At 39.1% G+C, this 15,104-nt stretch overlaps 1 protein-coding gene across 2 annotated transcripts in view; it reads right to left on the bottom strand.

Moving 5' to 3' along the window:
* Positions 1 to 15,104, bottom strand: part of LOC101342035 (cadherin-like and PC-esterase domain-containing protein 1) — a 211,100-nt gene that overhangs the window by 109,663 nt on the left and 86,333 nt on the right. For both annotated transcript variants that reach the window (XM_023740911.1, XM_023740910.1), the window contains exons 2-3: positions 14,818 to 14,924; positions 3,018 to 3,093 (exon numbers count right to left, since the gene is read on the bottom strand). In XM_023740911.1, the coding sequence (XP_023596679.1) occupies positions 3,018 to 3,093; positions 14,818 to 14,924 (183 nt within the window). The remainder of the gene's footprint in view (positions 1 to 3,017; positions 3,094 to 14,817; positions 14,925 to 15,104) is intronic.

Raw genomic sequence — 15,104 nt, forward strand, 5'->3', positions numbered from 1 at the left:
ATTATATACGACAATCTAGGAGCCCTGAACATCAAAGGCAAAGTTGAGGAATCAGACTGGTGGCAGGGGGAGGGAGAGACGGTTCTGAAGCAGCAAAGAGTTGCCAGATCTGACCCAGTGGGAACCAGCACCCTGCAGGCCAGATTGGCTAGCACGTGTGGTTAGGCAAGCAGTGGCACTTGAGATATGTTTTCCCCATCAGAAGAGACCAAGCGGCAGAGAGTGTACTCAAGCCTCCAGAACCAGTGAAGAGTGGTGCTCAATCGGCAAAAGATAAGTACTTGCGTCTAACCCACCATGCGGATCAAAAAACACCCCGTTTGGGAAGAACCTCTCTCCCATTTACCTGTATCTTCCCTATTCTGCACTGAGTCCTGGGCCAGCTTCAGCGGCTGCTGCATCCCCTGGACTGGAACTAGGACCTGTCATGCACCCTGAGCCATTCTCATGGCCTTGGAGAGGGAACAAATTAATAAACAGGGAAAAAATAATCTGCCAGCTCCCCTAAACTGGGAACTCAGTCCAGGCACAGCTCCTTTTCCTAGGCACAGGCATAAGGGGTCCACGGACTTTGAATGTCTTTCACTGTTGCGTAGACCTGTGTGGGCCCATTTCAACAGCGTAGGCCCTCATTAGCACAATACAACAGGGTATATACCTGAAGCCTAACTTCAACTGTATCCAGCTATATGGTGGAGTGGCAGGTTCATGACACTTGACACTTCTCTGCCCATTAAGCAAGGTCCTCACCTACCCACATCAGGGACTTGAGGACTGGCGGCTCCACCTACCCCACCTAGCCACCTGCAACAGGGGTCTAAGAATAAGTGGTGCCTCCAAGTCCTTATAGCCAACAGCATTGGGTGCTCATAGTCTGGCTGCAAAACCTATCCACCAACACACTCTAGGGAATAGGGGCATGCTTTCCTCCCAGACACTCAGGGGCAGCCATCAGCCCCCTGCCTTGCTCTGCACATGACCCCCTACTGCAGCCAGATATCTGTGCCTACTCCAATTACCCTTGCCCATCTAGGACTGTAGGTGAGAGCCTGCACCACACACTTGGTGGCTGACTACCTAGATACCTGAGCTGAATCCACACAAGAAAAGTAAACAGACTCCTGGGCTCACATACCTAGTAACAGATCTAACCACCTGGTGATAGGACGTTAGAGTTTCAAAGGTGCCAATAATCAAACTACTTCACATGAGCAGCCTATTTGGGCATATCAAAACAAAACAAAACAAGAAGCTTGGACACAGTAAGCAAACATAAACTAAATAAATATAATAACTTATAGATGGTTCAGAGACAACAGTCAATATCAAATCACATAAAGAGGCAGGCCATGATGGCTTCAGCAAGTTCCCAAATCAAAGAATTAAGAAATCTTCTGGAGGAAGAGAGCTTCTTAGAATTACCAGACGCAGAATACAAAAGATTAATACACAGAACTCTTCAAGAGATCAGGCAAAATGCAGACCAAGCCAAGGAACACACAGACAAAACAATAGAAGAACTTAAGAAGATTATAGAAGAGCATAATGACAAATTTAACAGGTTGCAAGAATCCATACAGAGACAGCAAACAGAAATCCAGAGGACTAACAATAAAATTTCAGAATTAGACAACTCAATAGAAAGTCATAAGAGCAGAATTGAAGCAATGGAAGTCAGAATTAGTGAGACTGAAGATAAAGCACTTGACACCAACTTATTTGAGGAAAAATCAGAGAAAAAAATTAAAAAAATGAAGAAACCCTAAGAATTATGTGGGACTCTATCAAGAGGAATAACCTACAAGTGATTGGAGGCCCAGAACTGGGGGATAACAGAAAATACAGAGAGAATTGTTGAAGATTTGTTGGCAGAAAACGTCCCTGATATCATGAAAGATGAGAAGATATCTATCCAAGATGCTTGTCGAACCCCACATAAGGTAGATCCCAAAAGAGAGTCACCAAGGCATAATCAAACTTGCCAAAATGAAAGATAAAGAGAGAATTTTAAGAGCAGCTAGGGATAAATAAAAAGCCATCTACAAAGGACAGTCAATAAGACTAAGTTGGACTACTCAGCAGAAACCATGTAGGCAAGACGGCAATGAGATGACATATATAAAGCCTTGAAGGAAAAAAAATTTTCAGCCAAGAATTATATATCCAGCAAAACTGTCTCTCAAATATGATGGTGAAATTAAGGCATTTCCAGATACACAGAAGTTTAAGGAATTTGCAAAAACCAAACCAAAATTACAAGAAATACTAAAGGGAGTCCTCCAGTTAGAAAATCAATAACATCAGATAACAACCGAAGACTAGAACATATGATAGAGCAACCAGATATAAATCCAGATAGTCACAAAAATAAATCAAAGCTAAAGCACTGTAAATAGGGAAACAGAGAGGTCAATATGTAAAAGATGACAATATTAGAACAAAAAACAGGGACTAAAAAAATGTAGTCATAGATCTTTCATATGGAGAGGAAGTCAAGGCGATATAAAGAAATAAAAGATTGGTTTAAACTTAGAAAATAGGGGTAAATATTAAGGTAACCACAAAAGAACTAACAATCCTACACATCAAAATTAAAAACACACAGACAAATTGAGGGCTTTCCATCAAAAGAGAACACATTTGTTAGAATCAGAATAACTTAATCATGAAGAAATATTTATCTTAAAAATCCAAAGTTTTATTAAATGAAGAAGTACTATAATAAGTACTTTTTTAAAAAAGCAGCAATTATTTTAAAGACAACCAAAGAAGAAAAAGGAATGCTTGTCTTGCAAGATAGAAGGCAAAATTAAAAGAATATCAACATTATACGTTTGTATTCATTATTATCAAGGACTTCACACCGGCAAAATCTCTTGAATTACAGAAGATGTGCGATAGTGCAATTTCTGGAAAAGGAGCTAAACATGCTGACCAGAAATTCATTACTTCGTGTTTGCTGAGGGAGGCTACAATAGCTCACATTTTTATGCAAAAGGAGGCTAACTAAAGTTTACCTGGAAATCTTCTAATTATTTGGCATAATCCTTCCTTTCTGCAAAGCTGATGCTGTATTTCTGGTAATATGTTTACCTGAAAAGAATGTAAAAGATTCTAGAGTTAGGCATACATAAATGCTGAAGCAAAGAAAGAGCAAAAACCCCAGAGGACATATATATGAAGTATTTTCTACGCTATCCAGACCTTACCTCCAAATCTCTGCAAGTCAACATTGTATACTATATACTAATGTGGTTTATTTGATAACATAAAATAAAAGCTTGTCCTTATAAATCTTTAAAATATTTGGGGACATGTTTGAAAACTTTGCTATATTTAAAAGCCAGAATATTTTCTAGAAATGAAAGGAAATACTTATGCCTTTATTGCAAATTTATTAACAAAAATAACTTGATAGTTGCAAATTTTGCTTTGACAAGAAATAGCAGTAAACATACCTCTAAGTCAACTCAACTCCAAAGCCAAAAAGGCCCTCAGTCTTTTGTTATCAGATAGACCCTTAGCGGTAATTCACTGCTAAATCTGTTTCAAAATTTCAAATATACTCTTCCTTCATACTAAAGTGCATTAATTGCCTCCAAATATAAAACCCAGTTACTGCAATGTTCTATTTTAGCAAAACTGTGTTCGTAAAGAGATTTATAAACATCATAATATATTGTAATGTATTTTTTAACTTATAAAGAGGAGAAAGGCTACAAAAGAGTTTAATTCTCTCCTTTTCTTGTAAACTTATATTTTGCTTAACTAGTTATTATCAACTAAATCGCAGAAATGATACCAAATATGGTAAAGCCTTGTTAAAAACAACAGAAAGAGGTCAGAGTGAATTAGCTTGAAAATTAGATTAGCTTTCAGCACATTATGGATTCCTTCAAATTAATTCGCTCTTAACTAAAAAAGTATTGCAATTTCTCCACTATGTCCTACCATCGTAACTAAAGACGAAGAACCGAACTCAAGTGAGGAGAAGAGAGGGAACCAGAACCATGGGTTGTAGTCCCACTTCAGGCACTTAACGGAAACATAGCCTTGAGTACATCACTTTGCTTCTCCTTATTCCTTTGTCAAATAAAGCACTCAGAGCCATTGCTCTCTAAGGTTCCCTTAAGCTATAAGATTTTATCAATTCACTGATAATTTGTAGTTTAAAAAAGTGATTCATTTTAAGTGCTTTAAAACAGTCCATGGATTAAATATTCTCTAACCTTTACAACTTCATTAACCCAACTCATTTATTCAGCAAAGTCTCTTTCCCCCAATAATAGCTTCAGCAAGGATAAGCTTCAGCCAGTTCCTGTATGAATAAAGCCCAGCTTCAAACAACCCACTCTTGTGACTCTGCACTAGCAATATTTCTAAATACTCCGTTTGGAAAGTCTACAAAGATGCAAGGGTCTAATTTAGGTCACTTATATTCTTTTGCACTGGGAATTGAAAGAAGTCTATAAATATAGTATACTCAGATCTTAGGGACATCTTGTTCTTGTTGTTCGGTGCTGTGGAGTCAATTCTGACTCATAACTAACTTATAGGACAGAGTAGAACTGTCCCATAGGGTTTTCTAGTCTGTAATCTTTACAGAAGCAGATCACCAGGTCTTTTTTGCCTTGCAGAGGTTGTTGGGTTTGAACCACCCACCTTTCGGTTAGCAGCTAAGCACTTAACCATTGCTCCACCAGGGTTCCTTAGGGACATCTACATTCCTCAATTTCAAAAGAGAGAAAAGTTCAGAGACTAAATGTAAGAAAAGAGGAAGGGCTTTCATAAAACCCTGAAGTTTTCCACTCAGAATTCCTGAGAAGGGCTGGAGGAAAGAAAACAGAGCACTGCAAAAGTATCCAGAACCCATAAAATAACTTTTTTAATTGGGAAAACCTTCAAAAGGCAATACAGTTGCAACTCTCCCCATATAAGGCAAAGATCACTCCGTTTTACTGATAATCTTCATGTGGCTTGGCATCTCTCTTCCCCCATGTCTGTTCTTATCTTGCTCGTTTAATCTCTTTTATATCTCAAAAGAGATTGGCTAAAAACATACCCTGCACTAATCCTGTCTCATTAATATAGCAAAGACAACCCAGGCCCAAATGAGATTATAACCACAGGCCTGTGGTGGTGGTTGTTGTGGTTTTTTAAATCATCCTTCTATCTCTGGAGAAAAGCACCCAAGAAAAGGACTAGATACTACCTTTTGTTATTGTTGTTGGGTGCCGTCTAGTTGGTTTTGACTTATAGTATCCCTATGTACAACAGAACGAAACACTGCCCAGTCCTGCACCATCCTCACAATCGTTGTAATGCTTAAGCCCATTGTTGCAGCCACTGGGTCAGTCCATCTCATTGAGGGTCTTCCTCTTTTTTGCTGACCCTCTATTTTACCAAGCACGATGTCCTTCTCCAGGGACTGATCCCTACCGATAACAGGTCTGAAGTATGTGAGATGTAGTCGCGCCATCCTTGCTTCTAAGGAGCATTCTGCTTGTACTTCTTCCAAGACAGATTTGTTCATTCTTTTGGTAGTCCATGGTATATTCAATACTCTTCGCCAACACCATAGTTCAAAGGTGTCAATTCTTTTTCGGTCTTTCGTATTCATCGTCCAGCTTTCACATGCATATAAGGTGACTGAAAACTCCATAGCTCGGGTCAGGTGCACCTTAGTCTTCAAGGTGACATCTTTGCTTTTTAACACTTCAAAGAGGTCTTCTGCAGCAGATTTGCCCAATGCAATGCATCTTTTCATTTCTTGACTGCTGCTTCCATGGGTATTAATTGTGGATCCAAGTAAAATGAAATCCTTGACAATTTCAATACTTTCTACGTTTATCATGATGTTGCTTATTGGTTCAGATGTATGGATTTTTGTTTTCTTTATGTTGTGTAATCCATACTGAAGGCTATGGTCCTTAATCTTCATCAGTAAGTGCTTCAAGTCCTCTTCACTTTCAGCAAGCAAGTTTGTGTCATCTGCATAACGCAGGTTGTTAATGAGTGTTCCTCCAATCCTGATGCCCCATTCTTCTTCATACAGTCCAGCTTCTCAGATTATTTGCTCAGCATACAGACTGAATAAGTATGTTGAAAGGATACAACCCTAATGCACACCTTTCCTGATTTTAAACCATGCAATATCCCCTTGTTTTGTTCAAACAACTGCCTCTTGATCTATGTAGAGGTTTGCCATGAGCACAATTAAGTGTTCTGGAATTCCCATTCTTTGCTATGTTATCCATAATTTGTTATGATCTACACAGTTGAATGACTTCGCATAGCCAATAAAACATAGAGGTTAGGACTTACAACACATATTTTTGGGGGACATAATTCAATCCGTAACATTCTACCCTTTAAACCCATTGCTGTTAAGTCAATTCTGACTCATAGTGACCCTATAGGACAGAGTAGAACTGCCCCCATAGGGTTTCCAAGGAGCGCCTGGTGGATTCAAACTGTTAGCAGCCAAACTCTTAACCACTATGCCACCAGGTTTTCCTTCTACCCTTTGGCCTCCCCAAATTCATGTCCTTGCCACATGCAAAACACATTCACCCCATCACGTCATTGCAAAATCCTAAATCAACTCCAAGTCCAAAATCTCATCTTCTGCATCATCTAAATCAAACATGGATAAGACTTGAGGCGTAGTCCATGCTGGATCAAAATTCCTCTTCATCTGTGAACCTCTGAAATCTAGAATACAAGTTATCTCCTTCCAAAGTACAATGGTACAACAGGCACAAGGTAGATATTTCCTTACAAATAGGAGAAATTGGAGGGAAAGAAGGGTAACAGGCACCAAGCAAATTTAAAACCCAGCAGAAAAAATTACATTAGCTCTCAAGGCTTGAAAATAATCCTCTGTTCTCTGAGACCATCTGGGCAAAAATCCCACCCTTCAGGCTCTGGGTGTTGGCCATGCTTTATGGATTCTGGGTGGAGGCCCCTCAGCCCTGGGCTTCAGCTCTGCCTTCCAGGCCCATTGGGGCAGCAACTCTGCACCCTTGGCTTTGGGTGGCCCCATTCTCCTAGTTCATCTGAGTGGAGACCCCACCCCCTCAGTCCCAGCAGCTTGGTGAAGAACTGACTCTTAAACTTAGGAGGCCATGACTCCACCCTTTGAAACCGATGCAGCCCTGCTTCTCCTGCTCATTTCAACAGTTCTGCTGATCTCCAAGCTTCTCCAGGGATGGTTCTTTTCTTTTCTTGAAGGACAACAGATGTAGCTGTTTCCTGCCTAGAGAATTCCAATAGGCAGACAGCTTTCTTTTCTTTTGTTCTTTTTCTGTCCCCTTTAGTCTAAACTGATGGGTTTTCTGCTGTGGTAGTTGATTAGATCCATCAGTCACAGGCTTAATCTCTTTAACAAATGATTGTGTAGCCACATCCTTGGTGAAAACTCTAGGACACGTGTCTGTAGTTTGTACAACAGAATTTTACAAATGTTTACATTTGTTTTCATTTTGCACAGTTCATTTTTAAGTCTATCTCTTTCCTCTTGAATTTTACTATAAGCAGCAAGGAGAAACCACACGGCCCCTTTAAGATCTTGCTTAGAAATCTCCTTACAAGTTCTACCTTCCACCAAACATTTGAACATAATTTAGTCAAGTCCTTGGACACTGCACAAAAAGAATTGCCTTTCCTCCCTTGTCCAATCACATGTTCATCAGTTTCTTTTAAAGCCTCACGAGAAGCATGTTTAAAGTCCATATCTCTAACAACATTCTGTTGCTGGTGCCATATGTATTCTCTAAGACAATAGAGACTTTCTCTATAGCTCTCCTCACTTCCTCTGAGCCCTCACTAGAATTGCCTTTGACATCCGTAATTCTATCAATAGTCTCTTCAAGGCAATCTAGGCTTTTACTACTAGGCACCTTGAAACTCTTCCAGCCTCTACCTATTACCCAATTCCAAAACTACTTCCACATTTTAGGTATCTGTTAGAGCAGCACCCCACTCTTCTGGTACCAAATTCAGTCTTAGTTATCTAGTGCTCCTATAACAGAAATAGCACAAGTGGGTGGCTTTAATGAACAGAAATTTATTTTCTCACAGTTTAGGAGGCTGGAAGTCCAAATCCAGGGTTCTGGTTCTAGGGAAAGGCTTTCTCTCTCTGTCAGCTCTGGAGGAAGTCCTTGTCTCTTATGAGCTTCTGCTTCTGAGCGATCTTCATGTGGCTTGGCATCTCTTTTCTCCCATCTCTTTTCTGCTCGCTTATTTAATCTTTTTTATATTTCAAAAGAGATTGACTCAAGAGATACGACCTACACTAATCCTGCCTCTTAACATAGCAAAGACAACATATACTCAATATATTGGGGGGACATGATTCAATTCATAACAGCTATGCACTAAAGCAGGTACTTCTTCCACTTCTTAAAGGGCCCAGAACAAATGTGCTGTCATTGCAGATGCTCAGAGCAGCCCTTGTCATGCTGTGCCATCCTAGAAAATCAAATGGAATAGAAAAGTCCCAGTAAAAAGTATAACGATAACTGAATAGGCCAGAAGCTGTCAAGACAGAATACAGCTTGCACAGATTTCAGGCAGAAGGGTAGACTGCTGTCCTCTCAGACAGATGGCTTTCCCTGTGAGACTTTGGGTCAGAAAGATTAACTGACTCAGGATCAACAAAACATTTGGTTCAGAAAGTCAGAGCCAAGCCAAGGGAAGCAACTGCTCTCACCCTTCCGCCTTCCTTTTTCCCATCCTCCACCCAATGACCTCTTCTGGGCTCTTTCCTCCAAGGCATGTCTTTGGAATTCACAGAGCCACAGATGACGTAACCATGGTGACACGTGACACCAGAAATATCATCTCCACTCTATTCCAGAACTCAACACCAAATTAAGCAGTTCAACTGAGAAACTTGGCACAAAAAAGTTAAAACATTCCAGGATGACAGGTTATACATCTGTGATAAATCAACCATTACACACATGTAACTTTTTAATTGCTAAACAAAACAATGCTTTTCTATATCCTAGTGCTTTTTATTTTTGTGTACATCATAAAATATATAAGACTTGCATCATTATCTCTTAGAATATCACCAAGGGAGTTGTAACTTGAATTAGCTGGCTTTTATATAATAAGCTTCTCCAGTTTAACATGTCAATAGTCATTTTTAATATATACCAAACTTATGGTGAAAATAGTTAAGCACTTGACTACTAGCCGAAAGGTTGGTGATTTGAACCCACCCAGAGGAGCCTCAGAAGACAGGCCTGATGATCTGCTTCCAACAGGTCAAAGCCTTGAAAACACTATGGAGCAGTTCTACTCTGCACACATGGGGTCTCCATGAGTCAGAATCGACTTGAACAACAACAACTCGTGTTCCATTTGAAAGCTTTATATATATAGATACACATACACATATATAGATATAGATATATAAAGATACACACACATATGTATATATAAAACCCACTGCCATCAAATCAATTCATATATATATATATATATATATATATATACACACATATACATATATAGGGTCACTATCAGTCGGAATCAACTCGACTGCAGTGGGCATACACACACACACACACACACAATCAGCCCTCCATATCAGAGGGTTCTGTTATCTTCGGATTCAACCAACTGTGGATCAAAAATATTCCGGGAAAAAAAACAGGCTTTTCTCCCTTGTCATTATTCCCTAAACAACTATTTACATAGCATTTACATTATATTAGGTATTATATTATAAGTAATCTAAAGATGGTTTAAAGTATACAGGAGGATGTGCATAGGTTATATGCAAATACTATGCCATTTTATATATGGGACTTGCGCGTCCACCGATTTTGGTATCCATGAGGGTCCTGGAACTAATGCTCCACAGATACCGAGGGATGACTGTATATACATATATGTGTGTGTGTTTATATATTTGTTTGTTTGTTTTTTTAACTTACACAAAACGTTTCATCTATTTGACAGGAGTAGAATGCATATATAAAATGGTCAAGGCATTCAAGCCCTGGGATATTTCTAAAACATCAAATTGGAGAAAGGAAATATACATTTAAAACATATTTCAATCCCAACACACCTTCCACAATCCTAATCTGGGGTAACCTATATCTAAATTGTTTCTATTTTATGTTGACAGAAGCAAAAGTAAAAAATCATTCTTTTTTGAGATATATTTTGTTAATAAGAAAACCAAAAACTCCTTGCCATTGAGTCGATTCCAACTCATAGTGATCCCATAGAGCAACCAAAAAAATAAATAAATAAAACCCGTTGCTGTCGAGTTGATTCCGACTCACAGCGACCCTATAGGACAGAGTGGAATTGCCCTATAGGGTTTCCAAGGAGTGGCTGGCGGATTTGAACTGCTGACCTTCTGTTAGCAGCCTGAGCTCTTCACCACTGTGCCACCAGGGTGCCATACCGTACTCGTTGCCATAGAGTCACTTCTGACTCATAATGACCCTATAGGACAGAGTAGAACTGCCCCACAGGGTTTCCAACGAGTGGCTGGTGGATTTGAACTGCCGACCTTTTGGTTGGCAGCCAAGCTCTAAGCCACTGCACCACCAGGGCTCCACCAGGGCTATAGTATAATATTAATTATAAACATTTAGAAAGTGTTTATAAAGCAAAAAAACTAAAACTGAAGAAAACTATTAGCTGTTAAGGACAGTAGACATTCGAATTTTGTTCTATTTATGAGGATAAGAAAGTACCCGGGGGGAAAAACAGTTTTGTTTTTTGGGCAGTCATGAACATTAAGAGTGATACACAAATCATATCGTATCTTAGAGGACTGCTCTTTTTCCTCACTGGATCTATAGAGTTTCATGCCTTTTATTTTTAAAAAATCAGACCTCCTCCCAAGACTGTTCAATATTAACCACAATGAAAAAAATTAATGACAAGGAAAGAGGAGAAACAACTAATCAAAAAATATAGTCTTCCACCCGCCCGCCCCCCATGTCACTCAGGTGCAGTTATCATTCCATTCAAATTCACCGGAAAATATCCTAGTGTGCTTCACAAGAAGAGCCATTTCAGTAGTTCTCAGTGCCCCAAGTACTAAAAACAGCCTCCTGTTTTAGGGACTGCTAATCCTACAAGCATTTAGAGCTAGAAATTAATCCGTCTGCTTTTGAAACACTAGAGCCTACTTGTTAGAGGAGAAATGTAGCCCTAGTTACTAAACTTGGTGTCACCACAAGTAGTGGCCCTCACTTCACTTTCGGTATCACACTGACCGACACAGTTATAAATTCACATTATTAGCCCCCTGACTAGAAAGACTCATGGCCCTTTCTTTTCTGGATCATGATCAGTTTCATTAAGCACTAAAATTACAAAGCCCTGATGTGATCAGTAATCCTAATTGGAGCAGGTGCCCTTTCTTTGCTCATTCTAAGGTCATTGACAATCCTGCAACATCCTCATCGAATTTGAAGCAAATTCTGCTTTGAATATTGATGCTTACACAAATAAGTCATGGTTCTTAAAGCTTCAAATTATTCATGCTCCAAAGCGACAGTTATCTAATGTGTATCATTTAGAATTTATTTATTCTTTAAGAATATTCACTAGAGTAGGCTGTTAACACAGTTGCTAAGTATTTATTTAGGAAAGATTCTATAGTGAAAAAGTTAAGAAAACAGGATTTGAAGACAGACTGCCTGAGTTTGAATCTAGTTACTTCATTTATTAGCTGTGTAGCCTGAGGCAAGTTTCTTAACCTCCCTGTGCTTCAGCCGCCTCATCTATAAAACCAAAACACCAAACTCACTGTAGTCGAGTCGATTCCGACTCATAGCAACCCTGTAGGGCAGAGCAGAATAGCCTCATAGGGTTTCCACGGCTGTAATCTTTACAGAAGCAGACTGCCACATCTTTCTCCTGAGGAGCAGCTGGTAAGTTTAAATAGCTGATCTTTTGGTTAATAGTTGAGCACTTAACCACAGAGCCACCAGGGCTCCTTTATCTGTTAAGAATGGATATAAATAAATATGTAAGCACTTAGAATGCTGCCTGACACATAGTAAGGTTATAAAATGTTAGCTATTATTTGGCATTTCTACCTTCAAAATATACCCAGGTTCTGACCACATCTCACCACCTCCATTGCTACTCCACTAGTCCAAGTTGCTCTCATCTCATGCCTACGTTATTGCAAAAACTGGTCCCCCTGCTTTTGTCCTTGTCCATGAGTAGACAATTTTCAACACAGTAGCCAGAACAATCATGTTAAAATGCAAATGGAACCATGTCGCCCCTCTGCTCAAAGCCCTCCAATAATCCCCTATTTCACCAAGAGTAAAAGCCACAGTCCTTATAAGGGATTCCATCCCCAAGCCATCTACTCCTGGTACTTCTCTGCCCTCACTTACCTCCTACTATACTCACTTTACTCCAGTCATATGGGACTCCTTGTGTTCCTAAAACAGGTGAGACATACTCCTTCCTCAAGGCTACTGTACCTTTTCTCTGTGCCTGCACCGTACCTCAGGAGTTTAATTTCTGTGGATGGCATCACATGGGCTCTCTTGCATTTGACTATCAGTTGGCTTTGACCAACAGCAGGCCTTAGCAAGAGATTAGAGGGTAGGAATACAGAAAGGTTGGGTATTTATCTTCCTGGCTCTCTCTTTGCAGGGTTGTCATTTGGCAATGGCTACATTCTCCTAAGTTATTAGCTCATTTCCAGTGACCCTTCTTTCTCGGCTCTAGCTCACACTATTTCTTCTGGTTACACGACTTCTACATCCCTTCTTCAGAGCAGGGGTGTTAAAAATCTCATGATATTGCTGATCATTGGGTGCCCCACAATTCTTTTTTATTTCTCTTACCCTGTCAAAACTTCTGTAAATAGTTCCTTCATTAGTGTCTCTTCTGTTAAATCATTTTGAGTATGGCATTTGTTTCCTGCTGGGATGCTACCTAACACACACAACAAATACCGTAGTCTTCATCAGATAATCGATGGGAAGCCATTCAAGATCTTAAGCACAGGGGTAACATGGTTAGTTCAACATTTTATGTTTCACTCTGATAACTCTGGGAAAGATATATTTCAGGTCAAAAATACTTTCTTCAGACAAAACAGTGACAAAGAGCAAGCAGTAGTCCAGGTAAGAGACGGTGACTGACCAGAATAAATGTAGTAAGTATGGAAAGTAGATAACAGAATTGAGAAATGTTTAGGAGGTAATTTCTTTAGTATTGGGAAATGATAGAATGCAGATGACAAGGAAGAGAAACGGCCCAAAGGTGAAGCCCAGATTTCTATCCTAGGAGGTGATTGGGTGGTTGATCATGCATATGACCAACAGAAGAGAAGCTCTAAATGCAAGACCAGAAGCGAATATGCTGGAGAAAACAGTGAGTTGGCTTTAGACACGGTGAGTTTGAGACGTCAATGGGACACCCAAGTGGATATGTCCAGCAAGCAGTTGTACATGTAAACCTGAAACCTGAGGAAGTGGTCTGAACTTTAGATGTAGATTTGGGAACCATGAACTGCAAATGACAGTTGAAACTCTGGAAGTAGTGTTAAGGAACACAGGCATTTAAGGAATGGGTGGAGGAAGGTGGCTATGATGAAGACAAAGAAGGAATGGACCAAGATGTTCAAGGAGAACCAAAATAATATACTCAGTCCAAAGGCCAAGGAAGCAAAGTTAGAAGAAGGAAGGCGTTATCAAGATTGTCAGTTGCAAAAATATCAAGTTATCAGAGTAGGCTACCACAAGGCCAGTCAGGGACTGAAAAATAATTATTGGTTTCAGCACTTTTCTCCCAGACTTGTTACAGGTGTCAACAATAGAGCATGTATAAATTGTTCAGCACAGTGCCTACCACATTGTAGGTGTTTGGTAATTTTTGATAATTTGTTACCTTTTCAATTCCCTTCCTCTAAACACATTTATAAAAGTTCACACAACATAGATAGTAAATGCTGAATGTTATTTTAAAATTTGAAAGAAGTTATATAAGTTTTATTGTAATTTAGGATTCCAATTTAAGTTTTAAAAAGTCAAAACCGTAATCTTTTGAAAATGAAGACTCTCCTAGGTTTGGTGAGCAAGTGGCCAGAGGAAGCAACATTCCATAGGCTACAGACTTCTAGATAATATTCTGTGGGTCCTTACTGGGTAAAACTATTATATTGTCAGCAGCAGAAGTTGAAGGAGATCCTATCAAACAAACAAACCAACAACAAAATGGTGACCATTTCATTGTAAAGTGTAGAGGTCACAGTCAACTGGAACTTTTCACAAAGATGTACTGGTTCCAAATTTTTAAGACCTTTTTTATTTTTATTTTTTAACATTATAAACCAGGAAATATCAGTGTTTATATTCATGGGGCTGATGAAATCGGTACACATTTTCAGGAAGAACATTTATCTCTTTTTAGTATTTTATTTTTGGTGATAATACATACAGCAAAACTCGCTCCCATTCATTAGCTTCTAGATATAATGATCATCAACTTTGTTACATTCTTCACATTCTTGTTATTTCTGTTCTAGTTGTCTCACTCCCATTGACTTAAACTCCCTGCCCCCTGCCAACCTTCTCTTCTATGCTTTAAAATAGCTCTTGTCCATTTAGTCTTGTATAATTTTTTTAAAGAATGCAATACTCAAGGGTGACAATCTATTTTTTGAGCTAAATGTTACTTAGTTTAAAGTTGACTTAAGGGGATGGTATTGATTCAGGTTTGAAGAATAACTCAGGGCAATCGTCTCGGGGACTCCTTCAGCCTCAATAGGTACAGTAAGTCTGGATTCTTTATGAAGAGAATTTTTACCTTTTGATGTAAACCTAGCTGGCACATGTCTTCCTTGGATATGCAGGGATTTCCACCAGGATTCCTAGAAGACAGGCAAATGAGCAGATCCCACGGGCCCAAATCACCTAATAGCAAAAAGAATATGAAACAAATAATTATTATCAGATCTTTTAAGGCACCATCTAAGTCCTCAGATTAAACAATATAATTATTTAAACCCTACAACATGGGTAACAGTAATTATTAATATATTTAAAAGAAAAAATCAATTTTCAAAGCAACTAAAATTTAACATTTCTAATTTA

This window comes from Trichechus manatus, unplaced genomic scaffold (genome assembly GCF_000243295.1).
Source record: "Trichechus manatus latirostris isolate Lorelei unplaced genomic scaffold, TriManLat1.0 scaffold00167, whole genome shotgun sequence".
Classification (NCBI taxonomy): domain Eukaryota; kingdom Metazoa; phylum Chordata; class Mammalia; order Sirenia; family Trichechidae; genus Trichechus; species Trichechus manatus.